This window comes from Eleutherodactylus coqui, chromosome 6 (assembly GCF_035609145.1).
Source record: "Eleutherodactylus coqui strain aEleCoq1 chromosome 6, aEleCoq1.hap1, whole genome shotgun sequence".
In the NCBI taxonomy this organism is placed as follows: domain Eukaryota; kingdom Metazoa; phylum Chordata; class Amphibia; order Anura; family Eleutherodactylidae; genus Eleutherodactylus; species Eleutherodactylus coqui.
This window is the reverse complement of record NC_089842.1, coordinates 239,355,792-239,375,061: the sequence shown is the minus strand read 5'-3', so window position 1 is coordinate 239,375,061 and position 19,270 is coordinate 239,355,792. Positions and strand designations below refer to the sequence as shown.

The 19,270-nt window shown below is 42.7% G+C and overlaps 1 protein-coding gene across 1 annotated transcript; it reads right to left on the bottom strand.

The window, feature by feature from the left end:
* Nucleotides 1-10,911: 10,911 nt before the first annotated feature.
* Nucleotides 10,912-11,871, bottom strand: LOC136571921 (olfactory receptor 5V1-like). The gene has a single exon (XM_066572539.1). It carries the CDS (start codon nt 11,869-11,871, stop codon nt 10,912-10,914), a length of 960 nt encoding a protein of 319 aa, XP_066428636.1.
* Nucleotides 11,872-19,270: the final 7,399 nt, after the last annotated feature.

Below are 19,270 nucleotides of genomic sequence, written 5' to 3'. Positions count from 1 at the left end.
CCGTTTCCACAAGCCTATACAGCAGCATCTCCAGGCTGATCAATTTGGCAATGTGCACGTTTAACGCTTGAGCGTGCGGGTGCGTGGCGGCGTACTTGCGCTTGCGCTCAAACAGTGGCGCTAGCGACGTCTGGACGCTGCGCTGAGAGACATTGCTGGATGGGGCCGAGGACAGCGGAGGTGAGGGTGTGGGTGCAGGCCAGGAGACAGTAGTGCCTGTGTCCTCAGAGGGGGGTTGGATCTCAGTGACAGGTTGGGGCACAGGGGGAGAGGCAGTGGTGCAAACCGGAGGTGGTGAACGGCCTTCGTCCCACCTTGTGGGGTGCTTGGCCATCATATGCCTGCACATGCTGGTGGTGGTGGCTCCCCAGCTGATCTTGGCACGACAAAGGTTGCACACCACTGTTCGTCGGTCGTCAGGCGTCTCTGTGAAAAACTGCCACACCGTAGAGCACCTTGACCTCTGCAGGGTGGCATGGCGCAAGGGGGCGCTTTGGGAAACAGTTGGTGGATTATTCGGTCTGGCCCTGCCTCTACCCCTGGCCACCGCACTGGCTCGGCCTGTGCCCACACCCTGACTTGGGCCTCCGCGTCCTCGTCCTCTCGGCCTACCCCTACCCCTCAGCATGGTGTATTACCAGTAGTGCAGAAACAGAACGCTGTAATTAAATGTGCCGCTTATTGGCCTGTGGTTGGAGGCTGACTTCGCTTACGGAACGCCAGGAAATAATTTTGCGCAAGCCTGCTGTAACACTTAGCTGGCTGCGTATGAATTAGGAGGACAACTACACCCAGCTCAGACCCAGAACACTGAGGACAGTCACAGGCAGCCCAAATAGATTTTTTTCCCCAAATGTTTTTGCAAAGGCCCACTGCCTATATTCAATAAATATATGTCTTCTGTCCCTGCCTCACCACCACTACTGGCCCTGGAGTATGTATAATTACTGCAGGGCGCAATGCTCTGCACGGCCGATATACAAAAAAACAAAAAGTGCAACACTGCAAAAAGCAGCCTCCACACTACTGCACACGGTTAGATGTGGCCCTAAGAAGGACCGTTGGGGTTCTTGAAGCCTAAAATACTCCTAACACTCTCCCTATAGCAGCTCCGGCACCAACAGCACTTTCCCTAAAGTATGTCAGAACAAATCTGTGGCGAGCCACGGGAGGGGCCGATTTTTATACTCGGGTGACACCTGATCTCGCCAGCCACTCCCTGCAGGGTGGTGGTATAGGGCTTGAATGTCGCAGGGGGAAGTTGTAATGCCTTCCCTGTCTTTCTATTGGCCAGAAAAGCGCGCTAACGTCTCAGAGATGAAAGTGAAAGTAACTCGAACATCGCGTGGTACTCGTCACGAGTAACGAGCATCTCGAACACGCTAATACTCGAACGAGTATCAAGCTCGGACGAGTATGTTCGCTCATCTCTAGGTATTAACCCTTTCTTTCCCTTTTGCAGGTATTAGAATGCCTGACTAGCACACTCTGCAGGTCATTCTGTGTAATGCACCACTACACCGCCAACATGTGCACATCAGATTCATTTCGCTTGGCAAATTTTTATAAAGTTTTTTCTGAAAAACACCTACAGCTAGTTTTCATAATTCTCTGAAATAATAAAATAAGAACCTTAACAATGATTACAAAAACAAGAATTAGGTGCACAAACTGTATGAACATATGCACAGCCCCAGATACCATACCACCCACCCTTTGAACCAATTGACTGGGTTTAAATATTGTAACGACTCTGGCAATGTGATTTCCTCCTCCACGGTATAATAAAAATATGGTCAGCAGCACAAACCTAATACTGTTGTTCAGACTTTGCTACAAAGTTGAAACGTTGCTGTCAGTGTGTTGAAGAGGAATAAAGATGCATCGTACCTGATGTTGCTTGCACCATATATGCTCCCCGTGTATGTTTTCTATTTGGCCTAAAGCCTTATAGCATAGGTCCTTTACCTTCCTGGATTGTTTAATGTCATGTGTGATTTGCAATGTTCCTAATGGATCAATGTAATATCAACAGGATGTACCAATTCCCTGGTACAATCCTCCTTGTGATGCTGTAAGGTAGTCTAGTACCACAGTGTGTTGCTTAATAACCAAATGTAACTTTTTAATTAACTCATTTTGAACCCCAAGTGCATCAAATAGTGTATCTGTGATGTTATCAAAGCCATCTCTCAGTGCTTCTATCATATGTATATTTCTCAGTGAAATGAACACCATACCTATAGGTTCACCCGTACTGGTGTACCTTGACACTACTGGAAGCTAGGGGTTTGACAGGGGTTGCATGGAAGAACACTCCTGTCATGCACCTAGCACCTGATTGGTTGAAATCTTTTTGGATTTTTGCCTGGTGGACCTGGAGACCTTGACCAAAATGCAGTACCAACACCCAAATTTATTAGTATGCATTAGTATTTTTGTATGTAGTTTGCTAGAGTACTTGGGGGAGCCCAAGATGTCAGCCAGCCTGGCCCACTTTGGAGATACAGGGCAACCTGCTGTTATATCAGTGAGGGTTGATATCCTTTATGGTGGGTCACCATCCATCTTTGGCTGGCATCTTTGGTATCGTTCACATGTGCAGGCTATGATTATATGCAGTCGCTCCTCCCCAATCTGGGCTGGGTTAAGTGGGTGACTGCATATTAGTCTGCAATGAACAAGTTGCTCCTTCAAACCATAGTCTGGCTGACCGCATACTTTTAGGGCTTATAGCGGTTGTGCCTGCCTTTGGTGATCGTGCCTATGGCGACTGTGTATGCTTTGCAAATTATTAGGTATTGCATTTTTGGTTTTTTCAGTGAATAATGTCAAGTGCATCAAATAGTGTATCTGTGATGTTATCAAAGCCCAGTGCTTCTATCATATGTGTATTTCTCAGTGAAATGAACACCATAACTATAGGTTCACCCGGTACTGGTGGACCTTGACACCACCGGAAGCTAGGGGTTTGACAGGGGTTGCATAGAAGAACACCCCTGTCATGCCCCTAGCTCCTGATTGGCTGAAATCTTTTTAGATTTTTGCCTGGTGGACCTGGAGACCCGGCAGCAGCAGGAGAGCTCCAGGTCATAGCAGGAGCTTCGGTATGGATTTTTGCTGGGCATTATATGTAAGCCTAACAAGAAAAGTAAGCCTAACCGTAACCCTCCAGCCCAGGCAAAAATCCATACCGACGCTACTGCTAAGACCTTGGGCTCTCCTGCTGCCACCAGGTCTCCTGGTCTGCCGCTGCTGTCAGGTCTTCCGCTGCCTCTGGGTCTCCTCTTACTGCCACTGCTGGGTCTCCAGCTGCTGCTGCCGCTGCCTCATCTCCAGCTGGTGTCTATTCTACAGGTGCTGCCTCTGCCCCCGCGTCTCCTCCTGGCACCGGCTCTCGTCCACTTGCTGCAGCCACCATTGCCTCTCCTCCTGGCACCGCGCCTTTCCTTGTGTTGCTGATGGCGCCTCTCCTCCTGCAGCTGCGTTGGCCGCCACCTCTCCCACTCTTGCCGCTGTCCTCCACGATGGACAATGGCACTTGGGGATGAAACACGCCCCCAGCCAATCACAAGCTGGGGGCATTGCTTCATATCAAAACTGACGTATTATGTCGCAACCCCTAACTTCTGGTCCACCCAATGCCCAGTGAGTGTGAGTAAAATGTACCTTTTCGTGTTGGTAGGGAAATTCATCATTTTTCCACATCCACATCGCTGGTTCCGACTTAGTTAAGGTACATGTACCTCTTGCACCCTGTACAATCCACCTATATGCTTTATTACCACACACTGCGTAGATCCAATCAGGAAGCTTGATCTGTTTTTCATGTATGAAGGTATCTGCACTATATGCTATTAATACAGTATCAGGAAATCCATGAGGAGAGCTGAAACTACTCACCTCTATCCTCCGTGATGTCCTGCAGTGATCTGGTCCTGAAAGTACCTGCCGCCGTCTTCTGCGCATAGGGCGCACAGGAAAAATGACAACACATGCGCAGAAGATGGGATCAGCCAAGAGATTTGAAATCTCCCCCAACCCCTTGGTAGCATGAATAGCCGAGAGCAGATAGATGTCACCGGGGGCCATGGTATGCGGTTCACGGTCACATGAAAGGCAACTAAATTAATAAACGACATGGTAAGAATGGAATACCCAGAGAGGATATCAAAATTGGAAATATTTACCCTGGAAAAGGCGATTAAGAGGCGATCAAATAGGTATATATAAATACATTAGGGGACTGCGACCGTAACAAGAGGGCATCCTCTATGTCTAGAAAAAAGCAGGTTTCATCACCAATACAGAAGGGGGTTCTTTACTGTAAGAGCAGTGAGACTGTGTAACTCTCTGCTTGAGGATGTGGTGATAACAAAATCCAGGAGGAGTTTAAGAGGGAACTAGATGTCTTTCTAGAGCACTATGATATTAAAGGATATAGACATTAGGTGACTAGCAGGGTTGTTGATCTCAAATGTTGATCCAGGGATTACTCTGACTGCCACTATAAAGTCAGGAAGGAGCTAAATTGTCTTGCTTTTTTTGCCTTCCTCTAGACCAACAAGGGAAGGGTTAAAACAGGCTGTACTAGATGGACATTGTCTTCATTCAGCCTAACATAATATGTTACTATGTTACTACGATCGCCGTTATCCAACAGATAACTGTGATCATGTAAAGTTAAAAAAAGGGGGGGGGGGGAAGGGTTAAAAATGTAAGTTTCATCTCTCTTCACTGATCATATCCATGAGGGCAGATGGAATTACGTATCTAAGGCCCCCAGATTTATCTGCCGAACTTACCCAGTTTTCTGCACATGCGCCTTTCGCAAAAATGCTGGCTGCGTATGCAAAAGCCATGGATTGCCAGAGTAATTTAAAATGTCCCTGCCCCTGGCTGGCTCCTGGGGGACATGGTATGCGGTCTCCGGTTACGTGATTACCGTTATCCAATGGATACCAGTGGTCATGTAAAAGTTTTTTAAAAAGTTAAAGTTTCACACAGATCCAATCCATGAAGGGGAGGTGAAATTACTTACTTAAGGCCTCCGGCAATGTCCCCCTATGGGATTTTTAGCCGCGGACCGTTCCCCAGCTTCGGAGCATGCGCCCATCTGCACAATGACGGACACAAGTGCAGCAGCTGGGGAGGCCTCCTTGCTCCTGGCTACCATAGGTAGCCGAGAGCCCAAGGCAGTGACCAGTGGCCTCGTCGGTCACGTGTTGAAAAGGTAGCAAACTACTATAGGCTGGTCTTACACAGCCGGATAGAAATTACAGATTCTGCATGCATTTGATCTGTGGTAATACGTGGATCAATCAAATGCATTGGAAAACACAATTCTGCTCACATTAGCTGGTCAGAATTACATATTTTACCGTGGATATACGCAACATAGAGCCCTTTAGATTTACCCATAGCCCATACGCAACTGCATTGTGTACGGGCTGCGGGTACCTGAATCACCACTAAGCAATGGTGCGGGAAATATTAACAAAAAAGGTGTACTGCACAAGACCGCCTGTGTGAGTATGCAGTTATGCACAGTACATTATGCGGCTGTATGCAGGGCCACAGCTGGGATCCACTTTGCGCCTCGGCAAGTGGATTCCACATAGAATCATGTGAGCCTGGAGTTATTAAGATTGCTACCTGTAATATATAATTTACAAGAAGTTCCTGGGTACGCTCGCCTTCCTGCCGTTCCAGGAGCAGCTTGATGAACACCTTCTGTGTGAGATCGTCGCACCTCAGCAAGCTTATAAAGCCTTAGAGAGTACCACTTTTTACACCCCATTTTACACTCTATACAAGGTGAAATGTATATTTCACTATCTGAGCCAGCAGAATGGAATGTGCCGGATGCATACTGTACTGCTAACTGTTATCAGAATATGCAGCTTGATAGAAACACACGCTCATAACCTCAGGGCACATTTTTACCCACACATAACCCTCAGGCGTCATTTGACGACACATTGCTCATTCCCACCCCTGCCTCCTCTATCGAACACGGAAAGATGGCGCTGATTTTGCACCTGAAACCACGTGATGTCGGACATCCATGACGACAGCAACTCACGCAGGACCGGATGTAAAAAGACCATATTTGGACCACCCAATCCAATGCTTTGATTTCCAACCACGTGTTGCTTCCTGCATGCCCATAAAGGGCAATTAACTCATCATGCTATATAAGATACTATACGCCAACTAATAAACAGAGTCAAGGAAGACTTTCTACGCTGACAGTCTTGTCTCCGTGTGATCTCTTCCATTGTGTGCACAATCTCTGAACATAAATCTAGAAGGGTGCAAACATTCCTATTGATTACGCTTTGGACCCCAAAATAAATCCACCACAATTCCTTACACTGAGATCAAGAAATAACCCTGAAAAAAGTGTTGGGTTTGCAGAAAGCATGGGAGGAGGAATACCCGATTTTATTGCCTCATGTGCCCATCCCAACCAGGCTTCCATAATTAATCAATTAACCGTAAATACCACACAGTTTACATGATTACTTTTATCTAAGATTTAAGAAATGCCAAAAAGGGCGGCAGGTGGAGTATTTTTAGGGTGGGTCCTTGAATTTATTCAGTTGTGTTAGCTAAAGGGTGTTCCCTCCATTATAAGCCTATCGATGTGACCAGTAAGCAGATTGGGGCACAATATGTATGTTTCTGAACACAGGACAAACAGGGGTATGCATTTTGTGGTGAAAGTCTTCATTCATATGTGTGCTACACAAAAAAAAATATTTTTAAAATGATTCAATTGCCAAAAAAATGAAAATCGTAATTTGTTTCCTTCTGCTTTGCTTAGATTCATTCAAAAACTGTTGTGTCAAAATATGTAGAACACCACTAGATGAATTTGGTAAGGGGTCTAGTTTTCAAAATGGTGTCATTAGCGGGAGTTTACCATCATTTTGGCTGATCAATGGCTCTACAAGTGTGCTATGGGGCCTAAAACACTTCAAGCTAAATCTCTGTTCTGAAAGCTACTGGCTGCTCCTTTTTAATTTGGGCCGCATTGTGCATACAAACAGAAGATTGGGCCACAGCAGATATGTTTCTGAACACAGGACAAACATGGGTATCCATTTTAAGGTGAAAGTCTTTATTCATATGTGTGCTGTACAAAACAAACTTTTTAAAATGGCATAATTGCCAAAGAAAATGAAAATCATAATTTATTCCTTCGTTTTTGCTTAGATTCATTCAAAAACTGTGTGGATAAAATACGTAGTACACGCCTAGATGAATTCCTTAAATGGTCTAGTTTACAAATTGGTGTCATTTGTGGGGGTTCTCTGTCATTTTGGCAGCACAAGGGTTCTACAAGTGTGCAAAAGGATTCAAAACACCTTCAAGGAAAATGTCTGTTCAGAAAGCTACCGGCTGCTCCTTTTGGTTTGGTCCCCATTGTATATACAGAAAATTAGGGCCACAATGGGTATGTTTCTGACAGACAAACAGGGATATCCATTTTGAGGTGCAAATCCTCATTTTCATGTGCACTATAGAAAAAAACCCAAAAATGTGTTTTATTTTTCCTCTTCTAAACTATGTTAACTCCTGAAAAACAACTGTGGGGTTAAAACACTCATGACACCCCTTAGTGAATACATTAAGATGTGTTTTTTTTTTAATGGGGTCATTTGTGGGGGTATCTATCATTCTGATATCTATGAGCCTTCGCAATTTTGGCTTGGTGTAGGAAAACAAAATGTTCCTCAAAATGTTAAGAATTAATGCTAAATTGTACATCTCCTAAATGGTTGAAAAAAACTAACTTTTTCAAATGTGCATCCAGAATAAAGTAAACAGATTAAAATATATAACTTATTAAAAATGTATACAGTATGTTTGCACATATCTGACAAATTGCAGTTGAAAATGTGAAAAAAAAAATATTTTTTTCAAACTGTTCCCAATATTGGCACTTTTAATAAATATACACAAATTCCATTGGTCTATTTTTACCACTTAAATGAAGTACAATATGTGGCGAAAAAGCAATGTCAGAATCATTTGGATATGCAAAACATTTACGGAGCTATTTTATGTTAAAGTGACATGTCAGTTCTTGAAAATTTGGCTTGGTTATTAAGGCAGAAACAGGCTTCATCACTAAGGGGATCAGTGGGCCACTTTGTGCATCCAGACATAAGATTAGGGCCACAATGGGTATGTCTCTGAACACGGGAGAAATAGGGGTACCCACTTTTGGGGGCAAGTCTTCATTCATATGTCTGCTGTACAAAAAAAGCTGTTTTTAAAATGATAGAATTGCCAAAAAAACAAAATTCATAATTTTTTTCTTCTGCTTTGCTTAATTTCATTCAAAAACTGTGGGGCAATACAGCCGGTTCCATTGAAAGCAATGGGCTGCCGGCGAGCGCGGGATGAATTTTCGGGAAGGGCTTAAATATATAAGCCCTTCCCTGCAATTCATCCAGAAATGTGTAAAAATAAAAAAAATATATATACTCACCTTGTCCCGGCAGACGGAGTTCAGCCGCGGCCGGCGGCAGTTCTCCTGAACTGCTCTCTGTAGTATTCAGCAGCCGGGGATTTAAAATCCCAACCTGCTGAATGAGCTGCCTCTGATTGGTCACAGCCTGACCAATCAGAGGCAGCTCTCACTCACACCCATTCATGAATTCATGAATGGGTGAGTGAGTGCTGCCTCTGATTGGTTCAGCGCAGGGACCAATCAGGGGCAGCTCTCAGCTGTCATTCATGAATTCATGAATGGGTGTGAGTGAGAGCTGCCTCTGATTGGTCAGGCTGTGACCAATCAGAGGCAGCTCATTCAGCAGGCGGGGATTTTAAATCCCCAGCTGCTGAATACTACAGAGAGCAGTTCAGGAGAACTGCCACCGGCCGCGGCTGAACTCCGTCTGCCGGGACAAGGTGAGTATATATATATTTTTTTATTTTTACACATTTCTGGATGAATTGCTGGGAAGGGCTTATATATTTAAGCCCTTCCCGAAAATTCATCGTGAGATCGCCCGCAGCGCATTGCTTTCAATGGAGCCGGCTGTATTGCCGGCTCCATTGAATTCAATGCGCTGGACAGCTCCGGCCCGTTTCTATTGAAACGCGGCTAGGAGCAGTTTTTTCGGGCGATTTTTCAGCCCCGGTCACACGATTTGCGGATGCGCATCCGTCATGCGATCCGCAAATAGCGGGAAAAAATGCCCGTGTGACTAAGGCCTTAAGGCGCAAAAGGGAGAGGTGGATATCTGACTCGCCTAAGATTCTGCAGCTAGGCTGCAGTCACAAGTCACTACTACCGTGTTTCCCTGAAAACAAGACTCTGTCCTAAAATAATTTTTGTAAATTGTAAAGCAGTTACAATGTCCACTTATGCAAAGCTAAGAGAGACCTACCCACACTAGTTGTCTCCACATAATAGTAAAGTGGGGTGAATAGTTGCAAAATCCATAATTTTTTACTAAAAAATTGCAATAATCTTAATATAACACACAACTAAGATATTTCAAATGATGGGCCAACAGTCTCTAATACAAGCTGCAAAACCTCTGCTTCCTGGCTGTGATATTATGTGTGGTGTATCTCAATAAATTCTAGGAAAGCAGATTAACTCAAGTTTACTTGCTTCAAAACTTGATGGTTTCTCACCTGCATCACAGAGGCTATACACTTAAACGTGTACTCTTGGTGGTGGCTATAACACTCTCTCCCACAATGTTACTGAACCTTGGTTACTCATCATTATAGCTGCTGCTCCCACACCAGTCAGATCTTCTTCACAGCTAAACAGTCTGCTCTCTCTGCCCTTAACTGACTATTTATCTTGACCTTCTTGCAGCATCATTCCTTCTATATAGGGTCAGGTTGAGCATCCATTGTGCCAGCACCATACAGCTCACCTCACTTCTGCTGCTTGCACCATTTATGCTGACAAGCGGTGATAATTTTATGTTCAGGATATTCTGCTGGAAACCTATCCCCAAGCCACATCTTCCAGACCTAGTGTGTGTCAATGTAGCTCTTACTACTTTGTAAGCTTGCTCTGCGCCTCGCGTACTGGGATCTGGATTATATAACTTTTATTAACTTTTAGAGATGAGCGAACGTACTCGGTAAGGCCGATTTTGCAATCGAGCACCGCGATTTTCGATTACTTCATTACTCGGGTGAAAAGTACTCGGGTGCGCTGTGGGGCGTGGCGTGGCGTGGTGGAGCGGGGTGTAGCAGCGGGGAACAGGGGGGAGCCCTCTCTCTCTCCCTCTCCCCCCCACTCCCCTCTGCAACCCCCCGCTCACCCACAGCGCACCCGAGTAGTGAAGTACTCGAAAATCGCGGTGCTCGATTGTGAAATCGGCCTTACCGAGTACGTTCGCTCATCTCTATTAACTTTGCATAGATGAGAAAAAAAATCCTTAACACTTGTTTACCAGTTCAGATAAGAGACGGCCACCGCCCTGTGCATTATACACATATATATGAAGTAGCAATAAAACTGTACACAACATTACATACAATTAACCCTTTATATGCCTTGCCACTTCTTACAATTACATAGAAATTAAACAAACTATGAATTAATACTGTCACCTTGTAAGGCACAAAATAAACTCCAACCTCTTGAATACTTTTTATGCTGTCATATGTAATCTTACACTGTTCATAAATGTATTACACTTTGCATGGGCCACTTCTTCATTACTCACATAGACATACGGCAACAAAAAGTACAAACCATTTTTTTAAATTTACTATTGAAATGCACACAAGGGCAATTTTGAGGCAATTCAGTAGTTTTACATGTTTATGAGGTCCAATGGTTTATAAAACAAACTGTAGTATCTTCAATGTATAGCAAATTTACAGAAAAAAGTTCATTGTCATAAAAAATATCTTCTGACTTCAGTGATGGAATTTGAGGATTGTACGCTGGGAATCCCTGTAAATAAATATTTTCCTGACACTTTCCTTCACTTCCTTGTTTCTTATGCTATAAATAATGGGGTTAAACATGGGAGTAACCACAGTGTATAAAATGGCCACAGATCTATCTCGATGTACAGAGTAGCTCCCCCGAGGACGTAAATACGTGAAAACAATAGCCCCGTAGTATAAAGAAACTACTGAAAGGTGGGAGACACAAGTAGAAAAGGCTTTGCGCCTTCCAGTGCTTGAGCGGATCTTTAAGATGCTTGAAATGATTTGAACATAGGACAGAAGAGTCAACACAAAAGAGCAAAGACCTACAATCCCTCCAGAGATATAAACTGCTATTTCATTGATCAATGTGTCCTTACAAGACAATCGAAAGAGAGGAGGCATCTCGCAGAAGTAGTGATTCACATGTTTAGACCTACAGAAGGGCAGCTGAAAAGTGCTGTATGCATAGTAAATGGAGTTAAGGAAGTTTGAAGACCAGGTTCCGACTGCGAGAAGAAAACAAAGCTTTAAGTTCATGATATTGTAGTAGTGTAAGGGGTGGCAGATGGCCACATATCTATCATAGGCCATGATTGCCAAAATAATACACTCAGTTCCTCCCAAAGCTAGGTGGAAATACATCTGAGCGACACATGCCCAGAAAGAGATACTCTTGTCTTCAGACAAAGTATTCAGCAGAAGTTTTGGCACGATGGTGGAGGAGAAACAGAGGTCAACGAGAGAGAGGTTACTGAGGAAAAAGTACATAGGGGTCTGTAGTCGGGGTTCTGTCCTTACCACAGCAATGATCAAAATGTTCCCTGTTAAAGTGACCATATACATCATCAGAAATATCATAAAATATAATGGTTGAAGGAATGGGTCAGTGGAAAGACCAACCAAGAAAAATCTATTCGAAGATGTTTGGTTCAAGTATTCCATATCAAGTGTCAGTGGGAACCTATAGGAATCAGAGTCAACATCAATAGTTATTTCTATGTTTTATATTTTCTCTTACAGGCTGTCCCTTTAGGCTAAAATGAAAGATATATTTGGATGATTTGTGGAAAGAGCAGAATATTAAAAGTTAACCCTTTTCATTCCAATTAATATCCTAGTTTGCCTAGGGAGGGGGCTTACTCTTTTTCTACCATTATATAATGGCGCTGTTTGCTAGCTAAAGCCAGTATTGCATGAGGTGAGACGTTGGATAGGCTCTGACAGCAGAAAGGCTGGCAATATACAGTAAGAGGACCCTGCCGGACATTTTCCACTAAGACAGTGGATTTGAAAGGGTTAAATTAAAAAAAAAAACAATAGGTGAAAACTCCATACAACAGAGTGAATAAATCTCACCAATATTTTTCAGCCATTATTTTTTTTTCCAAGCATACAGCCCCAACATAAGGAATGGTGTGAATTATGCATTAGATGCTGTATTACAGAAAAAATCTCCTGGAAACTTTGCTTCAAGCGGACAATATTTCTGTAATACAGCATTAAAGTGGTCATTCGGTTGTAAACTATTGATGGCTGATCTTGAGGATAAGTCACCAATAGTAGATTGGCGGGGGTTTGTTGTCTGGGCCCACTGCTGATCAGTTGTTCACCAGGTTGGTGCACTGAACTGAGTTATGCAGGAAGCAGGCAGCTCCATTCTTACTGTAGTGGCTAGGCTTGGTATTGCAGGCCAAGTTCCCATTGAAATGAATGTTCAGCACATGAGTGCACTGGCTCCAGCGAATAGCTGGTCATCAGTAGGCCAGGCAGTAAACTCTTGCCAATCTACTATTGATGAGTTATCTTAAGGATAAGCCAATAATAGTTTGCAACTGGACAACTCTTTTAAATGGAGTGTCTATGGCTCCACAGTACAGAATGTTTTGGCATCCACGTTTCAACATACTGTCATGTGCATGTGGCCTGAGAGTAAAAAAAAAGGGGACAACTCCATATCTTAATTTTTATTCCATGTTATCAGGTCCAGACTGGAATAAAACAGCAACCCAGGCACACAAACCCTACCAGTCCACATACAGTATTGACTCCCCCCACCGGCATATCACAAGTAAATAGTGGATTGCAATGCAAACTGTGACTATCTACTAGATAAATCTGACATTTTCTATGTGGGCTTTACCAGCCAATCCATAGTGATGAAGGGGCATTAGCAGCAAACAATACTACTGCACAGCACCTAATACCACCCCGTGGAGCCCATATTATCACAGCAGAGCCAAAAATTTCCCCATTACCCCCCTAGCATTGCCACATACCACAATATCAAAATATTGCCCTGGACATGCCAAATACCACAGTGCAGTACAAAATATCCCTCCAGAAGTGCCAAATGCAACAGTGCAGTATAAAATGTTGTCCGAGAAGTATCAAATGATTACTACAGTGTAGCACCATTGTCTATATGCCTTTCAGATTGGCAGCAGCACAGTTAATTCTGGAGGGAGCTAGCAGGAAGAAACTTATAGGCTGCAGGCTTCCACTGGACTACTGGGTGCAAGACCTGTGCTGCCATGTATCTGTGATGTCATCATAGGTCAATCACTCCTTCTAACTTCAAAAACTACATTGCAAATACAGGGCTAATATAACACATAATAGTAATGTCACAGCAGCTTATGCTTTGAGATGGTGGCCAGTCCACTGACAGGCCCATTAGGAATGTGGCCTTAGATTTTACAGTCAATACCCTTTTACATAATCAATCATACAATGACCATTATTCTTCGTACAAAAAGGTACGACATTTCACTTTTTTATTTATATCAATTACATGTGGGATCTCATTTTCATTTATATTGTAGTTTTATCAGTACCATTTGACTATATCTTTTCTAAACTTTTTTAAACTCTGTAAACCTATGACTCTCAACCAATGAGACAACACTAATATATACATTTACATCTAATACTGTCTAATAATTAGGTAACTTAGACTAGATAGTCTTAAAATTCACCAGCTTATCACAGGCGCTCATTCTGGATGAAGTCTGGCATAGCGTTAGACTCTGCAGTCTAACTTTATACGATTTATTATTTAACTAATTTTAACTAATTTCCTTCTTTCCAGAATCATGGATTGGGTTGATCAGGGAAATGCGGTGGATATAGTATATCTTGACTTTAGCCCTTTGCAATCCAATTTTGGATTTAGGGTTTCCTAAGGAGCTTTCTCTTTCTGCCATTATACAATGGCGCCGTCTGCTGGCTAGAGCCAGTACTGCGGTATGGGACATGCTGGAGAGGCCCTTGACAACAGAGCGGCCAGTAATATATAGTAAGAATACCCTGCCGGATGTCTTCCGATATCGGAGCTGTACAGCCTTCAATCAGAATGTCTTCAGACATCAGACAGTGGATTGGAAAGGGTTAGTAGGGCATTTGACAAAGTATCTCATACCATCCTTATTGAAAAAAACGAGCAAATATGAGATTGACAAGGCTACTGTTAGGTGGATTCATAACTGGCTGAGTAATCATACTCAAAGAGTAGTCATAAATGTCTGGACATTCAAGTGGAAGAATGTATCAAATGGGGTACCACAAGGCTCTGTCCTGGGGCAAGTGTTGTTCAATATTTTTATAAATTATGTAGAGGAGGGAATTGAAGGGAAACTGATCAAATTTGCTGATAACACAAAGTTAGGAGGGATAGCTAACACTAGAGGAGAGATATGATTCAAAAAGATCTGGAAAAGCTTGAACAGTGGGCGGCAACTAACTGAGTGGTATTTAACAAGAAGAAATGCAAAGTCCAACATCTGGGCAAGAATAATAAAAAAGCACATACAGAATGGGAGGAATTAGGCTAAGCAACACATGTGAAAAAGACTTGGGTATACTAATAGATCACAGACTGAACATGAGTCAACAATGTGATGCAGCAGCAAAAAAGGGAAACACGATTCTGGGATGTATTAAAAGAAGCATAGAGTCTTCATCATGTGAGTTAATTATCCCCCTCTACTCTTCCTTGGTCAGACATCATCTGGAATACTGTGTCTAGTTCTGGACCCCGATTTTAAAAAGACTTAGGCAAAGTAGAGAGAGTTCAGGGAAGAGCTACTAAGAAGGTGAGCGGTCTGCAAATCATGTCCTATGAGGGATGGTTAAAGAATCTGGGAATGTTTTCCTTGCAAAAAGAAGGCTGAGAGAAAGCTTAATTAATGTCTATAAATATCTGATGGTCTATCACAGTGCAGAGGGATCAGCCCTATTCTCATTTGTGCAAGAAAAGACTAAACGCAATTGGATGAAACTAAAAGAGAAGAGACACTTTTAACAGTGAGAGTGATCAATGAGTGGAACAGGTCGCCACAGAAGTTGGTGAGTTCTCCTTCAATTGAGGTCTTCCAACAGAGGCTGGACACACATCTGTCTGGGATTATTTAATGAATCCTGCATTGAGCAGAAGGAACAGATGACCCTGGTTGGAACAGATGATCCTATGATTCTAGGATTATCGTCCTCTTAGTCCATTGAGCTGTACACAGTAAAACATACAAATAAAGACAATACATTTACAACACATAAATTAAACATTGTCTACTGCAAGCACAGGGCCCAGAGCCTTTAAGGTGTAATTAGTTTTTCAGGTGACGTTTCAGAATAAGCTGCCATGTGTACATGAGGAATAACACTATATCTGGACATTATATGACGTATAACCGGCATTTATAACCAGTTTTCACCTCTGCAAGCTCCAGCTCTCATTCTCAGTTCTTCCTGATCCAGTGAGGTATAAACTGCTGCTATGATGACTCTATGCACTGCATAGATAGGAGAACAGGAGAACTTCTTTATCTCTCTGTGGAAAATTATTTTTATTAAGGTTTTTGCATTTATCATTAGACAATTAACATATATTAAAAATTGTAACTGAAAATAAAATTTAAATAAGCATCCAATTATTACCCCTTAGTGGTCATTAGTCCACAAGGACTCCAATCCAAATAATATATATCATTACCATTATTCATATACATATACATCAAAACCATTACTTGCTTGCTTTAGTGTTGGCTCCGACAAGCCACTCCGGTACACTGCAGATAACCAAGGAGGTTCTTGTCAAGGCCATGCCAGACACACTTAGCCCCTAAAATTATTTTATGAACCAGTACCATTTCTTCATACTAAATAAATAATAAAGAGGAAGAAAAATAATAAAAAGGCTGAAAATGAAAGAGAAAAAAAAAGGAAAAAAGTCTCCAGCCTTTATTGTTTTATTTATTTGTTTACCCATCCCTCTCTGGCCTCACCCCTAGTCTTTCCCTCATATCCTCTCTTGTGATTGCACTACCCCACCCACAAGCCAAGTATCGCAACTTGAGGACCAACAGAATCTCCTCCAAACCTCCCAAGTTTCTTTGTATACCAACCAGTTAGCTTCATCCTTGGCCCTTAATTCCTCCATGTTATTAATCTTCCCCATGGCCATCACCCAGCTGAAACTCGCAAGTGCAACCTGGGATTTCCATAATCAAGGAATCACAATTTTCATGGCCAGGATAAATAAACGCAGGATATCCCTTTTACATTCTGTAATAGAGCCTGGTAAAATCAAGAGAAAGGGCCATCTTTGGGGTAAGCACCAGTCCCTTCAGTTTGTTGTACACAGCCGCAACATCTGACCACAGACCTATTATATCTGGACAAAACCACCAGATATGTATAAAGGTTCCCCCCTGCACCTCCAAACATCTCCAGCACCTGTCTGATGGACCAAAATGCATCCTCGCCAGGCAAGAAGGGGTGTAATACCATCTTGATAAGAGCTTATAGTTTAGCTTGTGATACCTACCTGAGACAGAAATTTTATGGGTCAAGGATAGGGCCCTGGACCACTCCCCATCCAATAGGGAGCTGCCCAGTCCCCCCCCCCCCCCCCAAATGTCCCATAAACAATAACTCTGTGTCTGATACCTCCCTGGCTGCCAAAACACTATAGACTATAGAAATCTCACCCCACTGAGCCTGAGATGAGGACCATAATTCCTGATAGGTTGTGGATGGGGCAATCAGAGTCAAAACCCTGACTTTGTATGAAATGATGGAGCTGTAACTTCTCTATCTCTCTGAGCTGGTGGGTGTAGACTAGCTGCTGTGATGTTTCCATAAACTGCACACATAGGGGAGCAGGATCTCTTTTCTATCTCTGAACTAGTAGGAGTAGACTGCTGCTATAATGTCTCCATAAACTACATACATAGGGGAGCAGGATCTCTTTTTTATCCCTGAGCAATGTATTATTGCTTCAATATCATTTTACTTTAAGACATATTTCTAGACAGAGAGAGAGAGGGGGAGAAAGTTTCAAATTATTATTTTTTGCTTTGTAATTTACAACCATCAAACAGATAAATCAGAATAAAAGTTAGATTGTGTTGCAAAATATGTAAAATAAGTTAAAATACAATAAAAATAAATAAAGGGTTGAAATCATATTATGGTGTAATATGTGACACTTATTGAACTTACTGTATTCTGTATATTTCTGTTGGTAAAATATCAATATCAATACTTTGTTAATTGTTAACTATTTTTAACAGCACAGTGAACTACATTATGAAAGTTCTGCTTCAGTTCAGTTGAGAAATTTCTTGTAAGGAGGTAGGATGATGCAGAAAGCTCCTGTAGATTGGAGCAAACATGATCACTGCAGTGTTCAGCCTTAAATAATAGAATACTCATATTCTGATTAATCCCAGAAGTTGAAGCCTTCAGAAATGGTCCCTACACAATTCTGCGGTTCTAGACAATGATTTCCCCAGGTTATATATTATTCCTTATTTGCGTATTCTTAGAAATAAAACAGAAGCATTATAAAGTATAGTTAAATACATAGAATAGGTGAAGAAAGGCGTATGTTTATTAAAGAAAACTACTTTTGTCATTCCAGAAGAAGCCTGAATTATAATTAAGTAAAAAATAATAGTAAAATCATGTTATCAAAATATTTGTTTCTACTGTATAGTAATTGAAATATGGACTTTTGTTTAGATTTAGTTTCAAATAGAGATGAGCGAGCGTACTCGTCCGAGCTTGATACTCGTTCGAGTATTAGGGTGTTCGAGATGCTCGTTACTCGAGGCGAGTCACACGCGATGTTCGAGTTACTTTCACTTTCTTCCCTGAGAAATGAGCGCGCTTTTCTGGCCAATAGAAAGACAGGGAAAGCATTACAACTTCCTCCTGTGAAGTTCCAGCCCTATACCACCCCCCTGCAGTGAGTGGCTAGGGAGATCAGGTGACACCCGAATATTAAAATCTGCCCCGCCCGTGGCTCGCCACAGATGCATTCTGACAGAGATCAGGGAAAGTGCTGCTGGTGCCGAAGCTGCTATAGGGAGAGTGTTAGGAGTTATTTTAGGCTTTAAGAACCCCAACGGTCCTTCTTAGGGCCACATCTGACCGTGTGCAGTACTGTTGAGGCTGCTGGGAGCAGTGTTGCACAATTTATTTCTTTTTTTTGTATATCGGGCGTGCAGAGCATTGCATTCTCAGTCTGCAGTCATTGTACAGAGTATAAGGGCAGTACTGGTGAGGCAGGGACAGTGGGAAAGGTGAAAGAGATATACTGGCTATATAGGCAGTGTGGTTGTTCCCAAAAAGTTCAAAAAGATACAATATTTGGCCTGCCTGTCACTGCCTTCAGTTTACTGCGTCTCTGCTGGGGGTAGTAGTTGGTGAATTAATACCCAGCCTTGCGCATAATTGTTTCCTGCCTCTGCAGTGCGTTACGTACGCAAAGTCAGCCTCCAACAGGGAAATCGAAATACAGTGTATATCACAGGCAGTGTGGTTGTTCCCAAAAATTTCAAAAATATACAATATTTGGCCTGCCTGTCACTGCCTTCAGTTTACAGTGTCTCTGCTGCGGGTAGTAGTTGGTGAATTAATACCCAGCCTTGTGCATAATTGTTTCCTGGCTCTGCAGTGCGTTACGTACGCAAAGTCAGCCTCCAACAGGGAAATCGAAATACAGTGTATATCACAGGCAGTGTGGTTGTTCCCAAAAAGTTCAAAAATATACAATATTTGGCCTGCCTGTCACTGCCTTCAGTTTACTGCGTCTCAGCTGCGGGTAGTAGTTGGTGAATTAATACCCAGCCTTGTGCATAATTGTTTCCTGCCTCTGCAGTGCGTTACGTACGCGAAGTCAGCCTCCAACAGGGAAATCGAAATACAGTGTATATCACAGGCAGTGTGGTTGTTCCCAAAAAGTTCAAAAATATACAATATTTGGCCTGCCTGTCACTGCCTTCAGTTTACTGCGTCTCAGCTGCGGGTAGTAGTTGGTGAATTAATACCCAGCCTTGTG

Coding starts and splice junctions, on each gene's coding strand:
- LOC136571921 (XM_066572539.1), bottom strand. CDS start 11,871: ATGGAATACTTGAACCAAACATCTTCGAATAGATTTTTCTTGGTTGGT.